The 22,774-nt window shown below is 41.5% G+C and overlaps 2 protein-coding genes across 2 annotated transcripts in view; one reads left to right on the top strand and one right to left on the bottom strand.

The window, feature by feature from the left end:
* Window positions 1-9,605: 9,605 nt before the first annotated feature.
* On the bottom strand, window positions 9,606-19,056 carry TMED5 (transmembrane p24 trafficking protein 5). Its single transcript, XM_030571880.1, has 4 exons — window positions 18,632-19,056; window positions 15,794-15,891; window positions 14,579-14,756; window positions 9,606-10,466 (listed from the first exon to the last, which is right to left on the bottom strand). Exons 1-4 carry the CDS (start codon window positions 18,806-18,808, stop codon window positions 10,248-10,250), a joined length of 672 nt encoding a protein of 223 aa, XP_030427740.1. The 5' UTR covers window positions 18,809-19,056; the 3' UTR covers window positions 9,606-10,247.
* Window positions 19,057-19,213: 157 nt separating this feature from the next.
* Window positions 19,214-22,774, top strand: part of CCDC18 (coiled-coil domain containing 18) — a 66,067-nt gene continuing 62,506 nt past the window's right edge. Inside the window, exons 1-2 of the mRNA XM_030571875.1 lie at window positions 19,214-19,452; window positions 22,238-22,388. Of these exons, the coding sequence (XP_030427735.1) occupies window positions 22,255-22,388 (134 nt within the window). The 5' untranslated portion in view covers window positions 19,214-19,452; window positions 22,238-22,254. The remainder of the gene's footprint in view (window positions 19,453-22,237; window positions 22,389-22,774) is intronic.

The following is a 22,774-nucleotide window of genomic DNA, read 5'->3' as shown; positions in this document are numbered from 1 at the left end:
ATGCACCACTCCCAACAGCGCTGCAAGTGCTGCAAATGTGGCCACACTGCAGCGCTGGCTCTACACAGCTGTACGAACACAGCTGTAACTACCAGCGCTGCAAAACTGTAAGTGTAGACATGGCTTGAGTTGTGCACCTTTCTCATTTCAGCTGGATTGTGCAGTCAGTTTTCCCAGTGGCTGGCCCAGATTTTGGCTTGATTAAGAGCTAGTTGGCCAAATCAAATAATGTTGAGGCTTTTTTTCTGGTGGACAATTGCCTGTGCCATTGGCAGACTTGTTTCACTAACTCCTCCCCACCCCTCTGTTGTTACATTTGGGCAGATTGGAAAAAGGAAACTTCTTGGCTACAAAAATAAACTGTGAATGCAAAACTTGAATTGAAATCTTAGAGAATAGACATTTGCTTATGCCCAACTATGCCTCTGTAAATCAATTTTTAATCTATGCATACGTAAATTATACTAGTCCCAGGTTGAGTAACAGTCATAACTATTTAGAATTAACTCCTGTATTGTACGACAAACTCTACAATAACAGTAGACACATATATAGCATTGCACTATGATGGATTTGGAGCTGCTCTGTAATAATTTATGAATACTGCATGTAGGTATATGAATACCTGTAGTTTTGGGAAGTTTATGAATATATTTTAATGCAATAGGAGGCTGTTGGGGGAAAACCAACAGGAAAGGAAAGAATGGTTCAAGATTAGCCACTTCACAGCAATGGCTTGAGAGTTGTTAAGAGTCATTGCCAGGACAGCAAATGGCCTATGCATACCAGGAGATCAAAAGAACTCTAGCAACTCTGAAAGGGAATCCTTTCTAGAAAAGGGGGGAGTTAAACTGAAACACAACTTGCTGTGGGTGTCTAAAGAAGTTAAGCCTGCCTAGGTTACTATTAAGGGACAGAGGGGTGGTAGCTGAGTAGTTAAGATGCTTAGCTACAAACCTAAACATCATGACTTTGTCTTGCTCTGTCTCACACTGAAAGACCACCTCCAATTCACTCAGCTGCAACGTGGGTGCCTGATCCTGCAGGTTGGGGCAGTCAAAGGTGGTCAGATATATTGTGTACATGGAACTGATGTCCCTTAACTGCCTCAGCCTGATAAGCCACAGGCTTGTGAGAAACTCTGACTTTGATGATAAGCCTTTAGGGAAGATAGATGAGCATAGACTGTTTTAAATCTTGCTTCTCTAAATGCTTTGTTCTGTAAATTAATCAATACTTTGTTTTTTAGAAGGCTGACCGATGACTGTGCACCATTGGTCACAGGACCCCAAGGGAAGAACCACAGGTGCCTGAACTCAATAGGATCTGCAGGGTGTAGGAATCGATGATATAGAGTACTGGTAGTCCACGGCCCAGTCTAAAAGTAGGAGAATTGTGGAATTCTACCCCAGGCAAGGTAGAAGCACAAGGCCTGACATCTGAAGGGACGCAGTTGGAGGGCTGAGGTGCAGGTAGCCCTGTAACTGCGACACCAAGCCTACAGTATCTTGCCCAAAGCTAGATAAAAATTTTAGGTTGAATTCCCTTTTATGTATACATTTTTTTCATTAGAATAGTTTAATTTTAGTTGCCTGAACTCACTGCTAATTACTGTATCTAACAATATCAAATAGTAACCTTAATAGTAAATATATATATATTCATTCTACTCCTCGTTTGCCTCTGCCTCTTTGTGACACCATCAGCCTGCAAATGTCTACTGAAGTTAATCAGTAGCTTGATGAGGATTTTTTTTTCTTTTAAGTGATGGGCAAGAAGTTAAATGTTTGTTCAGTTCCTGCAGATGTTCTCAGTGCATTATATTCCTTCTGAGGAGAAGCTCACTAGGCAGGCAACTTAAAGCAATTGATAGCTGAAAGAATAGTGGATTATTGTTGGCATCTGGAAAACGCAATCCTCAAAATCAGCTGCTATGGAATAGCAGACATTTATAAAGTTATGAAATATTAAAATGAGATAAAACATTAAAACATGTAAAATTACTTTTGTAGTATCACTACAAAAGCAAATTAGTTAGCAAAAATATTCCAGTGTTTATTACATACACAATGGATCATATCCTGATGTTTAATATAGTGGTATGTCTTTAACGTTGACAGGATTTCAGATGGCCAAGCAAATAGAAACGAAAGAGAGGCACTACTTTGAAGTCTTGCTCAGCCCAGGTATCCAATGAAGAAAATTTCTGTGGTGAGTGAATACTGCCTTAATATTCACTGATATTTTTAATAAAGAGAATCCTGGGTACAATTCCAAGTTCTGAAGGAAAATGTTCTTCAGTGTTTAGACTTTTCCACCTCTCTCCCATCTGCCCATCTCTCTTTCTCCGCGCCCCCTTGCCCCACATCCCAAGGATGATCCCCTCCAGACTCTGTAAGTCCTCAGAGCTCCCAAGAAGTTCTTTATGCCTTTAGTCTTCTTCTATATCTGCATCCTGAGTCTTTCCCCTGCCTTCCCCCATCTTGGGTCCCCCTCACCACTTTTGTCTAATTTTGAGGTCTCCTCTGCCACCCTCCCCAATGTCCAGTTCCAGTCCAAGGAGTCCTCCTCTATGTTGTCTCCTGTTTCCCTTTCCTCCTCTCCAGCTCTGGTTTCAATCTACCTCTTTCCATGCTCCTCACCTCTGTAATCCTGTCAAGCTTCTTCCTGCTGTTTCACCGGTCCTGGACACTAGCATTGTGGGCACTGAAAGTCCAGGAGAGACTATTTCTGTGCTCTCGGTTACAGTGCTCAGTGCCACAGTGGCCTTTGGCAACTGCCAGAAGCAACTGCAGGAAAAGTTCTGCTCTGCCCTTGACTCCTGGGATGGAACTTGCTCAGTCAGGACCTGCAAACTCTACAGGTTTTCTTTGTGGACTATGGGTTTTCAGATCCTGTATAGGTCTATGGAGAAAAGCCCAGCCTAGTCTGTGGGGAATAGTCCTCTGGTTCCTGACCTTTTCCACTTTGGAGACAGTAGTGTTGGCATTAAGTTAATGGATATCCAGAATCTATGCTGGACTTGCACATTGCCAGATTTAGTCGATTGGGCTTGAGGAGCTCCTCTGCTACTCATGTTTCCAGGCTCTGCCTGTCCCAGATGAGCATAATTTTTCCTTTGTTTTTACTACTAGAGAAACTTGTACTTACAGGCAATCTAACTAAAAATAAAAAGAGCACAGAAGAAAGGAAACAGCAAATGAGGGAAGACTTGAGGACCCAGTGGGTGATCCAGGCTTGTTGTTCCTTGCAGTTAAAGAGCGGGGAGCAAGTAGAGCTGTTCCCTTTTCATACCCTCAGAACCCTTGGGGAGGGGGGGAGGGGACGGTCAAATGACCCCAGTGGACACTGTAGTCTAGAAGATTCCACAGCTCAGCACCTTGTGGCTCCACTCTCACAACTAGGAATATGTAGAGACCACTGGAAGAATTATTCTTTTGGAAAACATTTGAGATAGGATGTGTGTGAGATTTTCCCTCTCCTCTTGGGAACATATTGCATCCACAGATAGGGATCTTACACTTTGTTTTATACTGTTCAGCCCAATGTAAGCAGTTTAATTGACTGTGGACAAGAATCCTGATTTGGCTTGTGTAACTGACCTGACAGAATACAGGCCCTTTGTTCATACAGTCCATTAAATTGACAAGGTGAGGCTTTCTAGAAAATAGTCTAGGATTTTAGATATTTAAAGATGCATCTTAGGTTTTTGGTTCCATAAGCAAAGACCAGTAGCATTTTCCAGACCAGCAGATTAGAGGCCTGCTCCCATTAACGCTGCATGTGAATGTATAACAGGATGTATTTACGGGCATGGCATTATAGAAAAGGCTGGGTAACAATGCCCCATCTATGGAAAGCAATGGTTGAATGAGCCTGCCAGGATAATGCAAGTTACCTGATACTCTTGAAAAAGGAGAGAAGTTTTTTGCCTCACTCTGGCAGATTATGGTGCTTTTTAACTATTACTTTATTTTAAGTGATCTTTAGGTTTCTATGAAATCCTTTAGTCAATGGCCATGTGTTCTGGTGATATCTACTAACGAACAACCAATCTCTTTTCAGTTGCTTTCAGCTAGATACTGAGTGTGATTTCAGAAGCTTATTTATTCTTGCAAATAATAAGAAAATTGAACTAATATCTTCCTCCCTTTCCTCCCAAAAGCTGGCCTAGTCCTGCTGCCGTATGGCCCACTGATTTTTTTTTTTTTGATAATATAGGACCAAATTCTGCAGTCCTCACTCAATCAACATTAAACATTCAATTAAACATTTCAAATTGATTATAGCACCAGGAGTTTTGCCTGAATAAGAACTGTGGGATTCAGCACTTAATTAGAAATCTGACTTTTAACAGCTCAACTGGGAATCCAGAACGCCTTTGTCATTTCTTCCCCCCTCTCCTCCCTCCCACTTCTCCCTAGAAGAGAGGTAAGTTGCTTTATGGAGGTATAAAACATTTGTTCTTGAATACAGTCTCATAACTGTATTTGCAGACTTTAAATATGTAGCCCTTTTTGTCTTACTAAGTCCACCCAGTTAAGTCTTATAACGCACATCTCCTGAAACTTGGCAATAAGTATTTAACAGATGGAGAATTGCCTGCTTTTGCATGCATACAAGCTCATGGCAAAGAGAAGCTAGAACAGTAGGAGAGGCATTTCCACAACAGATGGTAAATGCTATATTGCCCCTTTTTGAAGAGAGAGAATGCTTTGTCACATGCAAATTTCTAGCTCATGTCAGGATGTTTCTGCATTCTTTCATGGCCAGGGGAACAGAATAAAAGGCAGTGATGATTTCTGTTGGCATGGATTATGATTGTGTAATGTCAAAGTGAGATTGTATCTTGCAATAATTGAGACGTTGTGTAACCTCCATGACCACTGTATTACAGAATCATTTAGTCACACTGGTTCTTAACTGTGTTTTGTCTGCTAGCAATCTTGAAACTAGACTAAACCAATTGCAGTAGCATTTATGAACCTTACCATAATTTCCTTAAGATTGCACATACTATCTTTCCTAAACACTATTCTATCCTCCTTATACATAGTACTGAAAGCTTAAAGAGTTCCAAAAATAGATTGAATTTTTTTCACTTTCCTTTCCCCCTAAAATATTGGGGGAGTTTTGTGTTCCACAGGCAGGATGAAATTAACACACACACCTGGCAACTTTCATGTCACAACATAGGCTTTCTTTCATTGCACAGTGTATGATACCCTAGTCTATTATGAAAAAATATAGTGCTGCTCCTACTATCCAGTCGCATGCATATGTGGAAGATTGTTAACATTAATTAAGTTGTAAATATTTAAAGTTTTAAGCATGACTACAATAGGGATTTGTAAATAATGTAGGCTCAAAACTAAGCTTCCCCCTCTACTTTTTAAAGAATTAGAGGGCTGGAGTCAAATTCTGATTTCACACCATTGTAACTCTGGAGTTGTGCTCACTGTCAGTTAGTTTGCTTCTGCACTAGGGTAACTGAGAGCAGAATTTCACCTCTAAATTTGGAGGAGAGCTCTCTTAAGGAAAGAAATGTCACAAGGGAGTATTATACACTGGAGAAGAAATGTGGTATATATTTCAAGCAAGGCAGAAACTCAAAGGTCAATTGATCTTACTTGAAAATAAATTATCTTTTGCACAGGTTTCATTCCTAATCCTTTTACCATTAAACCGAATTTACAGGTGTTACTATCTTTGGTTATCAAGTGAAACCTGATCTCTTAAAAGAACAAGAAGTTTTGGAAATTCAGTCTTTGAATGACGTGCTTTGTGAAAGTCATGAAGCTTTACTGCGTGCTACACTATCAGGTTGTATTACAGTGCTTGCTCTTTTTATGGCTCTATCCTCAAGATACTGAGCAGTTGTGTGACCTGTTGTGCACCCTCAAATCCTGCTGAAGTCAGTAGGAACTGAGGGTGCTTAGCCCTTTAAAGGATCAAGCCCTTAGGGTAGAGTATGCAAAGATGCAGTGCTCTTCCCACAACTGTTATAATTAGAGTGCACAAACACAAGTTTAGCCGCCTTATTTATTGTAAAGATCTAAGATTCTGGCATATAATTTTATTCAATATCCACGGACTGTAACCATTTTATTACTTAGCACAGAATAAAAACAGTTCATCTTACACACTACATTTGTTTTCCTTATTTCAGTTAATATTTAATTTGTATCTTTTATACAAAACACAAGAACAATTTACTCCAACATCCCATTTAAAATGTCATTTATTGTGTCTAAGTTTGAACACCATATCCTTCACCCATGATGGCCAGTGATTAAATATTTGTCAGTTGACAATCTCATACAGCTGCATCTATAGTATATCCTCTGTTTAACTTTTTGGTATATGAGATGAGGATTTTGTTGTGGAGAAGAAGTTACAATAGTAAGGGTTGTTCTAATAACCGAGCTAAGAGCTAGAATACAGTAGCCTAACATCAGAGGTAGACTTTTTAGTCACAGCTTCATGGAAAGAATGCAGCATTTCACAGCTGTGGTACAGCATCACATCTGTGGTACTACATTTAAGGCTGCATCACTTCTGTTGTCTAGTAAAAGAACAGAGCTCTAGGAATGTAGGTCTGCCAGTACTCAAATAAGCCTGAGCCAAAGCCTATTGAAGTCAGCAGGAGCCATTCCACTGAACGCCTTCAATGAGCTTTGGATCAGGCCTATAGATCTTGTTCCCTGGCCTGCAACTACTTTAGGTATAGGTATTAAGTCCCTGGAGAAATGGAATACCCCATGCTGCTCACCACTGCCCCACTCATCAATTAAGGGAGTGGAGGTAACTTGTTCTGAAGGGAGTCCTACCCAGAAGAATGATGTATCCCATGGTTCCCAACCGGGGATACATGTACCCCTGGGAGTACACAGAGATCTTCTGGGGATACATTAGCTCATCTACATCAGTTTCTCAACCTAGGGTCATGGCATAGGTTTAGGGGAGTTGCAAGTGCAGGGCTGGCATTAAGGGGTGGCAAGCAGGCCAACTGCCCAGGGCCTCACACAGCAAAATTACATGTTTCAGCCCTGGGTGGCAGGGCTTGGGATTCGGGGGTATAGTAGTCTGGAAAGGGTGAGAACCACAGATGTATCCAATCCCGTATGGGAGCATATGTAATTCTGTGGACAAGTTAATGATAGGAAGGTAAGGATGGTGTAATTCAATTTGTAAAAATCTCCAGGCTCAGAAGTTCAGTGGTGTCACCCTCTGCAACAAGGCAAGAGGGACTCTGGTAGCATTCTCCCCCCACAGAAAACAAAACACTCACTTGGTGCAATTTTAATAGGGTGACCAGACTTTTTTTTTTCTTTTTTTTGGCTCTGGCAGCACTGTTTGTTTTTTTTGTTTTTTTTTCCTTCTGCTCCACCAGTGACCCCCCTCCCCCAATGTGTCACGATATTTTCTTCCTCTCATCTGGCCACCTTGAATTTTAATAATACAAAGTCACTTGAAATGGATTCCAGGTTGGGTATTGTTTGAAAGCCCTTTCTCTCACTAACACAATGGTATCAACATGACAAACCTAGAACAATTATGTAGATATACAGTTGAGAAAATGTTTTTAAAAAAATCAATGTTTTTTAAATTATGCTTTAACAGAGGGATGCACTGCTTAAGTAAAGAGATTGATCTTTGGTAATCCTAAGGAATCTAGCCTTGACACTTATACCTGAAAACATTTATTCCTCAAAGTCACCATCAGTGTTCTCAGTCTAGAACTGCACTACTAGACATGTCACACTGATCCTTGTTTGTGCCACTTTCACACATCTCTGTACAAGGCAGACTGCTGGCCAAATATTTGCAGGTGGTAAGCATCTGGTCTTTGCACACAAGCATTTGATGAGCTGCAGGATTGATTTGAAAGTGCACAGTATTTCACACAACTGCTGTAAAGTGTGATTTCCAACTTGACCCATTTCTAATGACACTATGATCAAAATGTCCACCAATTGGAGGAGCTGGGAGAGGACAATGAATCCTCCTTGCCACACCATGGAGGGTAGCACTGTGACATTATGATTCTGCAAATTTTTACAGATCAGTTGACACCTCCCTTAGACTTTTCTATCACTAACTTGCCCATCAAATGAGATTTTACTACACCTCTACCTCAATATAATGCTATCTTTAGGAGCAAAAAAATCTTACCATGTTATGGGTGAAACTGCGTTATATCAAACTTGCTTTGATCTGCCAGAGTGCTCAGCCTCCCGCCCCCCTCCCCCAGAACACTGCTTTACTGTGTTATATACAAATTTGTGTTATACTGGGTCATGTTACATTAGGGTAGAGGTGTATATTATGTTCCCAGACTAATAGAGGGCTGGTCCAGCAGCCCCTGAAGTCAAACAGTCAGCAGCAATTCTTAAAATCTTTTTTTCTTAAAAACAATAATTTAAAAGGGTTATTGCTCGGCTTCATTCAGACATCTAAAATTGAAACTGAAGTGTAATCTCTATATATGATAGCCCCTGCTAGACAAAAATGGCCAATGCACCTCTGCCACAATGACTGCATTTTAATGAGTCGGTGTACTGAAAAATGTTTTCCTATCCTCTTCTAGGCGGGTAATGCTAAGCCCTCCAGCATGACCTTCAGACAGATGTGATTACAAAGCAGACAGTCTAGTTGTAGTGTTTCAATTCTTAACACCAAGTTCAAACACTGGAAGTACACTTGTACAGACAGGCTAGAACAAATTTTTAAATCTTTTTAAAGACAGCTGATGTGAACAGTGGTACAGCCCTAGCAGTCTCAACATGGACTTTCAGAGCTAATATTTCTGTGGGCACTTTTACTAACTTGGCACTTAGCTTGAATCTAGGCTGATTACAAAAATACTTCAACTGCACTCTAAAATACTAAGGTTATGACAAAAGGAGACAAATATACAGATGAGACATGTATTTTTCCGCTCCCTTAGCGAAAAGAAATGGTAGGTTTAATGCAAGGTATCTGCCTTTTTATTGAGAAAGATAGCAAACTGCTTCTATGATTGAGCATTACCTTGCATAATCAGTTCATGCTGCAAATAAATCTCAAAATTTAGGGCCAACTCCACTTTGTTTTATTTAGTCCCAGTAATTTAATAGGACAGCTCATAGGAGGAGAATGAAAATAGTTATGCGACTACAGATTTGTAGGGGTTTTGTTGTGGGGAGGCTTTAGCTGAACAACTTTAGCTCTGAAGTTCATGAACTGCTACAAATTGTGGCATAAACCTGCTTGACCTCAAGGAGGAAAACATCTTAGCAAAATTAGTAATATAGAAAGGATTTTGGAAGCACAAACATTTAATGTCAAGTTAATGTTTCCAAACAATTTTACCTAAAAACTATCAAAAGGAACACATGATTTGAAAAAAAAAAAAAAGTCACTTCTGTCTGAATGTAATCTGTTATGATATCCAAGATTACAATAACTAAAGATGAAAATTCCATTTTATTTTGTGCATCTGACTGTACTTTGTGTGGTCAATTTCAGTATTCCAGTGGACCTTTCACACCACAACAACTACCTAAACAGGAAAATGGGATTGTACAATCACAACAATTGGCAGAAGGACTTGGACAGGTATAGTACCTGATGCTACTTTTAATTAGTTTATAAATTGACTAAATTTCACATTAACTGTCTCTTTAAAAGTGCTGAGATATATATAAAAAAAGTGAAAAAATAACTTCTCATTTTAACCCCCTTCATAAATGTTAACCCAGTGTTTCTGTATTATGCTGTACAAGAAAGACTCAAGGAAATTTTATACATTTATAGAGAACTGACAATAGCTATAGCCTACCTAGGTGGGCCTCAATCCTTTGGCACATCTGTAACTTTACTCAATGCTTATTTAAAAAATAGTAAAAAACCCAAATTATTTAGGTGGACATAGAAAGGTTTAAATGACCATGAAAAGATGACTATATAGCAGGTATTAACATTGGCTTGCATTTGATACACCATTCTGTGTATTATTCATGATCTAGTAAGAGTCATTACAAATGCAACAAGCCAACAAATTGACATACCAGTAAGACTGTTAGTAACGCTTGCAGAGATGGAAGGATGGGGAAAGGTATTCTGTTCATGTTAGTCACATGTGAATCAAGAACCTGATTATAATGTCTATTCGAAACAAGTGGCAAGGTAACAGGTCTCTTTTGCTGTAGCAGTTTATTGCATTTTCCCCTCCTCTCTAGTTATTGCTATGATCACACTAGCTGTTAAGTTCTACTTTTCCTCTTATCTTCAAAAAGACTTTTCAGCATGTAAACCTGAACAGCTGAAACCACCACCATGACTCCCAAGTTGACCATGGACCAAAAATTCACTGTGTCAAAGTTGCTTTCTTGTATATTTCGATCACGAGCTTCAAATGCTCTGAGCAGCGTCTGAATCTGGAGGCTTTTGCTTAACCTGGCTTTGACGTTGTTGATGGATTCCTGGTAAGGAACAGAATAGGGTTTTTTTAAGACTGTAAAATCTTTGGAAGGAAGAAGTACATTTTCTGCTAATATAAATACATATCACACTTCACTTTAAAAAACATTCACATTGCTGGTTTTTATCTGTGCATGTCACTACCACTGTTTCATTTTGTAGTTAGGTGACAGTTACTTCACTTATGAATGTTACACATTATGAACTTTTCATTAATTTTTGTTACCCTTATTGTGTTTAAATTAAAACACACGGAAATATACACAATGTTTATCCCAGGCTCTGGTCATTAACATATCAATTAAAAGTAATCCACAACTATTTAACAAAAGACGACCCCACCCGCTGAAGAAAGACACTTAGAGCAGAATGCCCTAAAAGTAAACAAATTTGAGCTATGTCAGACCCATGTGGGACATGAAGTCCAAAGATGAGGTACTAAAACAGCCCTCTATCTAATAACCATGTCCTATAATGTACTATGTCAAGCAAGCAGGTGACATGGCAACTACAATATTAGAGGGAAGACACCACATTATTGTCCTCTGAAAATTTAGATTAAATTTTCTAATCCAGCACTATACTTTGTGTAGAACTAGATGAACAAATCTAAATATAGCAGTTTTGGTTTAATAATCAAAATTAGTCAAGCCATTTCACAATGTACAGCTTCAAACCAGCATCATTGCAAATCTGTATCTTTAAGATATCCCAGCGGTCCATTATCTGTATCAGATGGCTCATGAACAGTTCCATTCTGTACTACTGGACTACAAAACAAAGCTAACTGTTCTCAGCTGGATTATCTGACCAAGATACCCTTTAACACAAAATGAGCTAGCATTAGCGTACAATGTTTTTTATTGATTTATAGAGCACCTAGTGACACAGCAGTCAAACTATGTTCAGGTAATAGGTAACTTTCTTGAGAGTGCTCTTTTACTGCTTATTCTGTTGACTGTTTTCTCCTATGTATTTGTATGCCCCCAGTTTAAAAAGGAGGACTGGTAGACTTTTTCTGAACATGAACTCAGATTCTGTTTTCTACTTGTAAGAGTTGTTGGCAGTAACACCCCCTCCTCTGCTTCTTTATCCTCCTTTAGAAATTAAGATTTAATATTTCTAATTATCTTTAACTTCTGTTGGAAAGGGAAGGATAATCTAATTTTCAATATTTTTAAAATGTATTTAAAATAAATACAGAAAATAGAATATTTAAGATGCCAAATCTTAAGTGCTGGATTGTGTTAGGAAAAAGATCTGGTTTTCATGTATTATAGGAAATAGGACCTGATACACAAACTAGATCATTTTCTGCATGGATAAATAGTCTGTGAGACAGCAGATAATATGTAAATACATTTTTAGTGCATGCTGATTCTGCTTTTTTGGCAGGCCTCTATTTTCTCTCTCTAACTCAGTAAGTTCAGGGTTCAGTATTGTAGTCTGCTAAGCACTATTGAAACAAGCACAGGCATAGCCTTATCGTCCAGGACTCAGTCAGTATTTGCTTCAAAGTGTGTGTAGAGGAACTTATACAATAGTATGAAAAAATTGGCACAGCAATGAGAGCAAGCTTCTACACCTACAGTGAACTGAATGCTGTTGCTAGGGAGGTGGAAAAGGCTATGCTGGGATGCAGGCAGTGAAGATAGGGTAGAGCCAGTACATGGTTTTAGTGAGACTACTTAAAGCAAATGATGTATGGAGTGCCTGCAGTTACGATTTTGATTTCAAACTAGGAGGAGGTTGACTCAAGTGTGCTTATGAGTTGCCTCCCCCGGAGAGGGGGGGGAGAAGTATCAGAAGGCTAGTTGGGCAGCCATGAGGGCCAGTCACTGACACAAACATTTCCAAGGGCTCCATGAAAATAGTATCCCTCCCAGGTAATTTCTCAATGGCTTGGGACACAGTGTGTGCATTGCATAATGTCTTGGCCAATTCAACAAACTACAGGAGCTGCTCACTGTGGTTGACTTCGTTCCACCATCAACAAAATACCATGCTCATGAGCTCGACTGATGGATTAACACTGCTCTCCCTCAACTCTCATCTGCATCCATCCAAGGCTGAGTGCTCAGCCACTCTTTAGAATTATGTTGTTATCTTAAAGCTTTACTTATTCCCTCTTTCCCCATCTTTGTTAATTGCTATTTATTCCTATTACGCTATACAGTGATTAGGGCACTAAGCCAAGATGAGAACAAGAGTTATCCAACAGCATAATTATGAGACATCAAAGGATATAGCAAACAAGTGCTTCTGATGGTACCACAGAGACTAAGCAGAGTATCCCTGTGAGAGGATTATTACCACCTTTTAGCTATTGGAGACATTGTTTGTACCCTTTCCCATGATGGGGAGAAGGGGTGGTGGGTGAAAGGACTCAGGCTACTGGATACACAGTCCCTTCCAACTGTGTAAGGGGAGGCATAAACACACACTGAAAGATTTCCCATCCAGTCTCTTATTTGGAAGGAAGATAATTGTGTTGGGCTTCACATGGCAGGGTAGTGGATGCGTACATCCAGTCTCTTATTTGGAAGGAAGATAATTGTGTTGGGCTTCACATGGCAGGGTAGTGGATGCGTACAAGTAGAAAAATCCTCAGCGCTACAGAAGATTCTTTAGATGAAACAATATGCAAAACTGATTTAGCCTCTAGCAGATCGAAGATTGTATGTACTTTGTGATTAACCAAAACACCACGTGGAAGAAAAACAAGAGTACTGTGTATACAGACATATAGAAGCAGAGAAATTTGTCAACATTTCAGGGCAACTTCTGGGAATAGGGGTTGGCTTATATACATGAGTTTGATCACTTCTCTTCGTCTCTCTCTTTCCTGCCTAAGTGATGATAATATGCATTTATACAGATTCTTGTCCAACCATTTTACAAATGTCAGCTATTTAAGCCTCATACTATGTTATGCAGTAAGTGGTAGGTAGTAATGGTTTTGCCCACGGCTGAATGTACAGCAGTAGCACTACTGCTGTTCCTCATGGGAATATGTTTGCTTATCTTAAGAGGAGGAGGTGGCCACTTTACATTTGTGCATATGTAGTTACCAAATGAAGGCACAAACAAAATAATAAATCTGACCCAAGTCACTTGCTCACTCAAAATGAGCTGGAGCTTGATCCCAAATTCTATAGGTACCTGAACACCAAGTTAATTGCTCTAGGTCAAAAAAACTTTGATTCACCATAAGCACAGACATAAAACAACGAAAAAACCTGCCACCACACACACTGTTTTAATAACCGTAGTAAGACACCTCTATCTTGATATAACACTGTCCTCAGAAGCCAAAAACTTACTGCATTATATTGAACTTGCTTTGATCCACCGGAGTGCGCAGCCCTGCCCCCCCACCTCAGGGCACTCCTTTACTGCATTATATCCAAATTCATGTTATATCAGGTCGTGTTACATCGAGGTAGAGGTATTTGGTACTTTAGTGCCTTTCATCCAAGGAACTTATTAAATCACATTGAGCAAAGACTCAAAGCTCCCCTATGATAGTTATTATTCACAGATGAAAGAGATACTTAGAGTATGTCTACACTGTGATTAGACACCTGTGGCTGACCCATGCCAGCTGAGTTGGGCCCACAGGGTTCAGGCTAAGGGACTGTTAATTGTGGTGTAGCCATTTGGGCTCAGGCTGCAGTACCAAGTGCTGCGACCCTCCCACTTCACAGGGTCTGAAAGCCCAGACTCCAGCCTGAGTCCAAACATCTGCACCACAATTAAACAGCCTCTTAGCCCAAGTCAGCTAGCACGGGCCAGCCATAGGGGTCTAACTGCAGTGTAGACATAACCAGTGAGGTTAAGTCACTTGCTGTGGGCCACACAGGAAACACATGGCAGAGCTGGAACTAGATTCCAGATCTTTTAATTCCCAGTGCTGCTCTTTAACTACAGGCCCCCCACAATATGGGATAGAGTGAACATAATGTCCTATGAGGAGCACAGCTGATGACTGTTTCCCAGCTGCTCAGGCCCTCATATAGAACAAGACTAAGGCATATTCCCATAGCAGAATGATGTGAGTTTTTCAGATACTCTTAAACCTCAACCATCTGATGCTGTAGAGCAAAATACTTACCAGGATATCTTCAAGTTTCATATCCAACAAATCTGTGCCTGTAATGTACTTCTTCCAGTCCTCTTGTTGTCCTTCTCCCATATTATCTAGGATCAATTCAAAGAAAATCACCTTCTCTGAAATGGTGCTGAATGTGTTGTCAAAACAGAACATGTAATCTCCATCTTCTGTTTCCACCCTGTACATGAGCAAACACACATCTTTAGAGCCAGCTTTAAAAATACACTGTAGTTTAAACTTACATTTAACATTCTTCCTTATGTGATTGACAGTTATTCAAACAAATAATTAGATATGCTATATATAAATACAAATAAATGAAATGCAAGGACACACTAGAGAATGAGATAGAAAAAACTTGTAATTTATGGTTGTGCTAAGAAAAACTCAGATGATCTTAAATCTTAGTATGATGATTAGTAGCTTTCCTTCACTCTATTTTTTTAAAAATTAAAGCTTGAAAGATTAAGGCTCACAACCACTTTTAAAAATAAGACAACAGCCACTTCTTCTAGCTATTGAAATACCTTTTAAAAGTTTAAATTGACCACTGGCTTCAAAAGGAGCAGAGGGGATACAATCTTCGTCTTTACCAGTGGTCCCTGCTCCACTGAAGTTAATTAAATTTTAATTGTATCAATATTGGCCCCAAATATTTGAGAAGGCAAATTTGGTATCATTGTTTAAAAAACAAAAACAAACCCTGGAAAGAGATCAGACTACCAGTATGCCAAGTAAATGATTACTTGAAATAGTGAACAGATTACTTCAGTACAGAGAAAATACCCTGCTGCAAACACCCTATTGTGGAGTTCCAAAAGGAGTGCTTGGCTGTTGACTGCCAATGAACAGACCATGGCAAGTCAAACATCCTTCGCTCCTGGAGGAACCTATCTATGAAGTATTAATAAAATTAATACAAAATTAAGAGTATTGATATATGAAATATTTGTGTGCTCAAGTTGTTTTGTAAAAAAAGCCTATAATATAAAAATAATTAAATAACAAGCATGTGAATTTATCAAGCATTTTAGAAGCTAACAAGTTTCTTATATTCTACATTCAAGGAGTGATTTAGATTAATAATACAACCAGTTTTTACAACTGTGAAGAACTGATTTTAAATACTCAATTCTAAGTTGTGTATTTGTTTGAAGAAACTATAATACTTCTGTATATAATACTGAATTTCAAGTTTGGAGATTTTAGACTTACGTGTGAATTCCATCTGATTTTCTCTGATGAAAAACTAGGATTTCACCTTTTGGAGATTCCAAGTAAAAGTCAACATCTAATCCTGCTCCGTCTAAAACCTATGAAGTCAGGAAAAAAAAAAAAAAAAAAAAGCAGCACTCGTCTGAGTTGTTGAAAACAAACACTTTATGTAAAGGAATCGACACAGGGAGAATTTAAAAGGCGAATTCATCTACCCTAGAGTTCAAACCAAGTTACCTAGAACCAGGTATTTGCCAGAAAGATGCTTTCAAGTTCCAGTATACACATGACTGATCACATTAGGAAAGGAATAAACTGAGCTTTTTCCTAACACTTTCTACTATTGCTTTCTCTAATACAATTCCACCAATGGTGGTAACAGTGGGAAAACTAGTATAGACAAGGCACTGCAGGATATTTATTCACTGAGTCACCTTGACCTGCTCTGAGCAGGGTTAGAAAGCATGGTAGTAAAAATGCCACCACATGGTCTACAGTAGCACTTCCATTATAGATATCACTGGTGGAGCTGTACCAGTATTGGTTAAATGGCAGGAAATTTTAAGTAAAATCTCAGTGTAGATAAGGCCTTATAATATAGATCATACCTAGAACTTTTCTGACAAGAACAGTGTTTAAAGATGGTCCTGTCTAACAATGTTTCAACTCATGTAGAAACATCCTAAGTAATTTGTTGCTGGAGAATCAGAGTCTGTACTGCAGGAGACATGCATGCACACTCACCACAAAAGTTAGAGCAATAGAAAAGGGGATTCCAGTGGTTTTCTGCTTGTCAGGGAAGTACTGCAGATTTAGGATCCCAATCCAGCAAGATGCTGAGCATTCTCATCTCTCATTAAAGTTAAAAGGAATTGAAGGCATTTAGCAGTCACAGGATCAAACCCTTTGAGCTTGTCAACACCAAAGAGTTGTACTGCTTTAACTATACCACTATGGATGCAGTTATATTGGTATAAAAGTGCTCTTTATACTGATATAGCTATTCCCACATGAGAAGGAAAATAAATATACTGGTATAAGTCATCTTTATACTGGTGTTACTGGTCCATACTAGGGCTTTTATCATTATAACTATTTTGGTTTACAAAAACAAAAAACACCATCTTTACTCAAAACAGTTAAACTGGTACAACTTTTAAGTGCAGACTAGGCCTTCCTCGCTCAGGATCCAATCTTGCTCCTACTGAAGTTGATGGCAAAACTTTCAATGACCTCGGTAAGTGCAAGATTGGAGGTTTACTGAAAGGGAGGAGGAAGAAAATAATTAAGGAAAAAGGTGACCAGAATGAAGACATAAGTAGTGATTTGACTTTGATATAGCGATATGATCTGAGCACACTGTATCAGACTCCGTTTCATATTGTTTTACTATATTGTGAACATGTCTTTGGAGAATTTCAGTCAGAAAGAAACTATTCTTGTCCTTTATCCATTTATTGTGTCAGTGCATCTGAAAAAAATACAGAAATCTGAAGGCAGATCAGAGGATTGTGTGAATTTTTTCACATTTCAATGTACCTTTCTATGTAGGAGAGTTTGCTAATCTAATTGAAGTTAAGCAGTCCCTATCTATACAGAAGAATTGTATTAGCCTGAATTGCAACCTGGCATTTGTGTGAAAGCAAGGTTAAAAGATGGCACAACCACACAGTTAAGAATTACCTACTGGTGAGTTGTGGGTGGACATAAACAGTGTGTAAGGAGTCAACAATGTTAGTTAGAACCTAGTTGCAAAGGTGGTAAAAATCTGTTGTGTAAACAGACCCTGTAAGTCAACATCTAATTTAGTATAAAACCAGTGACTGGCAAGTTAAAAAGCTGATCATACAGACTGATGGGGGGGGGGGAGGAAAAAAACAATAGAAATTGAGCAAGAACAGAGAACTATATATTTGCACAGAATTGCAGGAGCAGATAATTTATTTTAATTCTGCTGGACTATAGATCCCAATCTGCTACCTAAAACAGACCCCTTCATTGTTTTGCTTCAAGAAACTTTTAGACTCAGACTTTAAGGTCAGCAGGGACCACAATAATCATCTAGTCTGACCTCCAAACACAATTGCCTTGTCAGCATAAAACGGACCTTAACTTTTTGCCTGCCTGTGACTATCTGCTTGGTCCTTCAAAATCTGGAAGACAGACATAGTTAGGTGGGGAAGTTTGCTGTGTGAGGATCTTTTGCATAACCCTTGAACCTGAGCTCCTGGCAGTCCTGTGTGGACATTAGAGGCCTATCTAGCATTTTCCATGATTTTGCCTCTTGTCCAAAAGTTTCCATCCTGTGGTGGAGGTTGGTTTCCAGACGCACCTCTGAGATCGCTGAACTAGGGCTGCCAGTTCTGGCTGGATTTACTGCTGGAGGTTTCATCTCATGATATAGTCTTTAATTCCTACAGACTCCATGACACTCCTGGAGGGATAAGACCCTAGGCTGAGCCCCACTGTCCCCTCTGTCTTTCCCAGCGCACTGAGTAACTCCAGCGACAGGCAGGAAAACTGCGTTCCCCCTTCCCGTTACTGCCAATCGCTGGGGTGCGCGGTCCGGGAACGAGCTTTATGCCTGACTAATAAATCTTCCTGACAATGGAGTCAGGTGGCCTCTACGGGCGGCGCTGCGAGAGCGCCCAGCCCGCTCAGCCTGCCGACTGTGCATGCGGGCAGCGCCCGCTCCCGCTTGGCGCCGCGGGAGGCTACTGCAGCGAAGGCGGCACATCTAGGAGGCCGGGCGGGAAAGCGGATCTGCGCCACGCGCGCAACGGAGGATGCAGGGCCGGCTCCGCCCACTGTCGCTAGCCCCGAGCCAGGTCCCCTCACCTGGTACTCGAGCTCCAGCGAGGCCCCGTGCCGCATGGGCTGGAAGAAGCACTCCTTGCGGCCGGCGGGCAGCGTGAAGGTGAAGTCGCTGTCCAGGGAGGGAGCGAATCCGAAGGCGCCGGGCGACAGCAACAGCAGGTTGTGGAGGAGGAGGAGCAGGCGGGACGCTGTCCCCATCCCCGCGGGCAGTGCTGGGCCTGGCACGGCGCGCTCCGGCTCTGCCCAGCCCACGGCCCACAGGAACAGGATGTTCTCACGGACACAGGCGGGTGGCGCCGGCAGGGTAGCTGCGGGCGAGAGCAGCCGGCCCCGGGGAGGAGCAGCCCGTGCCCACAGCCCAATAGCATAGCGGTAGCCACGCCCCAGAAGCGGTCTCAGCCTGGCCCGGCTAATGCACACACCTCCACCACCCCATAATGCTCCAGCAGCTGGGGAGAATGTATGGCACTGCCAGTAGGCAAAGGGAACGGATGATTTTCAAGGACCGCCCCGAACGTTCATTTTTCGGGGTATTGTGGGAAATGTAGTTCGATTCCGGTGGCAGCGGGAGGATGTGCCCAAACATCACACTACCATTCCCAGGGGGCCAGGAGGGAAGGAAAAGGTGGGGGGGGCAGGAACGGTGAAATGCGCATGCGTAGTAGGAGAATGAGGGCTGTTGCTGTCTCCGGAATTTAACGGCCCGCGCAGTTCGAACGAAGGGGCGCAGACGGGGTGCCTTTCGGGACAGCTTTAGAGCGCGAAGTACCCTCCGCGGAGATCAGCTGCGCGCCCCGAGGGGGTGCGTGAAGAAACTCTCTGCAGGGGCTTTTTCAAGTGAGATGAGCCAACCCCCTTACTCGGAGAAGGTAGGCGGGGGGCTGGGGGCTCTGGGCTGCCCGGTCACGGAGCTCCCGCAAGATGGGCCCGGTTCTCACTCTGCGGCAGCTCTGAGGGGACAGTCCCAGCCCGGCTCGGCGGGATTCCAGGCCAGGGCCGGCGGCGGCTCCGCTCTGGCTCCCTCCTGGCCGGGGGCTGCACTGGGAAGCGGAGAGCCGCGTTGCTGAGCAACGCGAAGTGCTGAGCTCAGTGGCCGGGATAGGTTACCCTGCCGGTATCTGCCTGGCTTGGCTGGTTTTTAATGGATTTGCCCGAAAAATAATGTGATCTGCTGGGCTTTTCCCCGTGGGTGTAAAGATTGGCATTATTAGCACAACACACTGGGATAGCGAATGTTAAAAGTCCCCGTGTCCAGCTAAAGATGCTCCAGTGTTCCCGCTTCTGCAGTTTAAGCGATAACAGATGATAACTGTTGATGATACTGTAGCTGTGGGCCCACCAACACGCAAGCCCACCCTGTGTGTGTGAGAGAGAGAGAGAGCTTTTGAGTTAGCTAGAGTGAGGAGCCCTGGGATTTTATCAATCTTAGTTATGTGCTGTCTCCTTAGATGTGGCTGTTGAAGCGGAGGTTGCAGACTTGCCCTGTGTTTGGGGATTGAGGTTGCAGCACGCTTGCCTTGTAGTGAGGGTGCTGGGTTTTTTGCATTTGAAAGGTGGTAAACCTACAGCAGTGGTCACCAACCAATCGATCAGTCTCCGGCTGCTAAAAGTCTGGCGGGGCTCAGGGGGAAAGGAGCAGGGTAGATCCTGGGTTGCTCTTAAATTAAAAAAAGTGATCTTCTTAAAAAAAATCCCTAAGGGCTGGGTAGGAGGGGTTCAGTCCTAGAGTCAGGTTTGGCACCGGGAGCAGCAGATCAGGTCGTGGACAAAGGGTAAAGAAAGCACCAGGCCAAATTAAAACAAAATGTTTGTGTGAAAAACCAAGTGCTAATCTGATCTGAAAAGAGGTCATTGAAAACTCAAGCAACAGCCAGCACCGTGCAAGAATGTTTCTCTCCTCTCTGCTGCTGTTGCAGATGTTTGTATGAATAAAGCTTTCTTCTTCCTCGTGTGTGTGTGTGTGTGTGTGTGTGTGTGTGGGTGGGTGGGTGGGTGGGGTAGCACTGGGCTTGCTCACTGGTGAAATGCACAAGCCTATTGGAATAGGGGAGAGTGAAGGTCTCTCTCCCCAGAATTCCCTGCCAATGTGTCTTGAGCCTGACTGGGAGGAGCCACTTTAAGGGTGAGATGAGAGTTCAGTCTCCTATATCCATTCAGTGCTCTTTGCAGCAATGGTTAAAGGTGATGTTTGTGGTAAGGATAACCGTCCATTAACTGAAGAACTCATTCAGTGTAGGCCATCAAACAGCTAATCTGAGCTGTATTTGAACTGAGAGCCACAAATCCATGCTGTAAATCAAAGAAATCCCATTAACTTTACTGGGAGTTGTATCTATTTGCTTACTAACAGGTTAGGTGAGAACATGTATTTGAATACTGCTAGCAGATTTGGGAGTGAACATTGCTTAAATGTAATTCCTTTTTCACATGAAGCTTGGTCCAGGCTGAAGTGACTAAAGTGTTGCTGGCACAAGATCCAACTAGAGAAATAGGAAGATGTAATAATCTGTTCCTTCTGTTACAGGAGTATAATGTTTGCTTATTGTTAATTTAGTTCACAAGGTGGGGGTCCTCTTGATCCTAAAATTTAAGTAGCAGCAGTAGCTGAATCTGTCTCTAAGGGAACAGTCTTCCCTTTTGAGATGGGGACCTCATTTTGCCATGGACTACATTGGTGCATTCTGTGTGGGGCTACTATTGAACACCACATAGAAACTTCAGCTAGTGGAAAATGTGATATCTTGTTCCACTAGTGGTGTTCTTAGGTGTGCAGGTACCTGGGTGATAAAAGCATAGTTAAATATACTTGCATGAGAGACACATAGCAAGTACAGTCTACACAGTACAATTGTTATCAGTTTCTTTTTTTTTCTGGTCTCAATGTAATGCATGGGTCTTCACTTATAAACTCCTATGTGGTTTTGGTTCTTATTAGATGATTCTCTCATTGTGTACCATTCTGACCATTGAAAGTAGTTGCTAACTTGCTAATGGTCCCCCATCTGAATTGTGAGAGCTCAGGGCATTGTGTTTTCTATATGAGAGGTCTAGGTTCTGAAATTCACTTCTGCCTTTGATAAAAAAAAAAATTAGGGCACCTCGCACCATGCATGTTCACTCAGGCCTTTCTTAAGTAAGTGAGGTGCACTGACAGTTAAATATTTGTTGTTTCTATTGTGCAGTGTTTCTTTAATTGAAAAGAGCAGATGTGCCTAATGACTATCAACAGTACATATTTTTATAGATCATGAATAAGCCAGTTCTTCATTCTGTACTATTCCTATTCTATTTCTTTTATAGAAAATAAACCTATTCTTCAGCTATTTGTACATAGTAACTGTAGTATGCTCATTCCTGTGACTTCTCAGGCATAGGAAAGATGTGCTTATTAAAACACAAATATATTTGTTAGCAAAGAGAATAAAGAAATAGCCAGGTAAAAGCAATTGTATATAGCTATGCTTTCACGTTTTTATTGGTATGAAAGGATGCACTGAGACTTTGCTTGTATGTTAGGGAAACAAATATACATAAAACCTTTTAAAATATTGAACAAATATCTGCTACTTTCTAGAAATAGTGTACAGTGGTGTTCAACTACATTTTAATATTAGAAACTTATTTTAGACAAATGTAGAGTACCAATGGAATCCAACTTATGGATTTACCATAAAAAAGATGACGACGAAGAACTCTTGCTTGCAAATGTAGAGGCATTAAGGAATCGACTGAGGAAAACCGAGAGAAATCTACGAAATCTAGGGGAAGAGCTTTCCAGGTATGTGTGTATTTAAAAGCAAGAAGAGAACTAGGCCTTAAGTCAGGGACGGGCAAACTTTTTGGCCTGAGGGGCGCAGACGGGGCACCTTTCGGGACAGCTTTAGAGCGCGAAGTACCCTCGACAGAGATCAGCCGCATGCCCCGTAAATTGTATGGAGGGCTGGTTAAGGGAGGGGATCCTGCCCCATCCATCCCCACCCCCCTTTCCCTGATGGCCCCTCTGGGACCCCTGCCCCATGCAGACATCCCCAGTCCTTGTCCCCTGACTGCCCCCGGACCCCTGCCGCCACATCCAACCCCTCCTCTCATTCCTGATGCCCCTCCCCCCCGGGACTCCTGCCCCATCCAACCACCCCTTCTCCCTATTCCCTGACTTCCCCCGGA

Source organism: Gopherus evgoodei, chromosome 8 (assembly GCF_007399415.2).
Source record: "Gopherus evgoodei ecotype Sinaloan lineage chromosome 8, rGopEvg1_v1.p, whole genome shotgun sequence".
Classification (NCBI taxonomy): Eukaryota; Metazoa; Chordata; order Testudines; family Testudinidae; genus Gopherus; species Gopherus evgoodei.
This window is presented reverse-complemented; position numbering and strand designations above follow the sequence as displayed.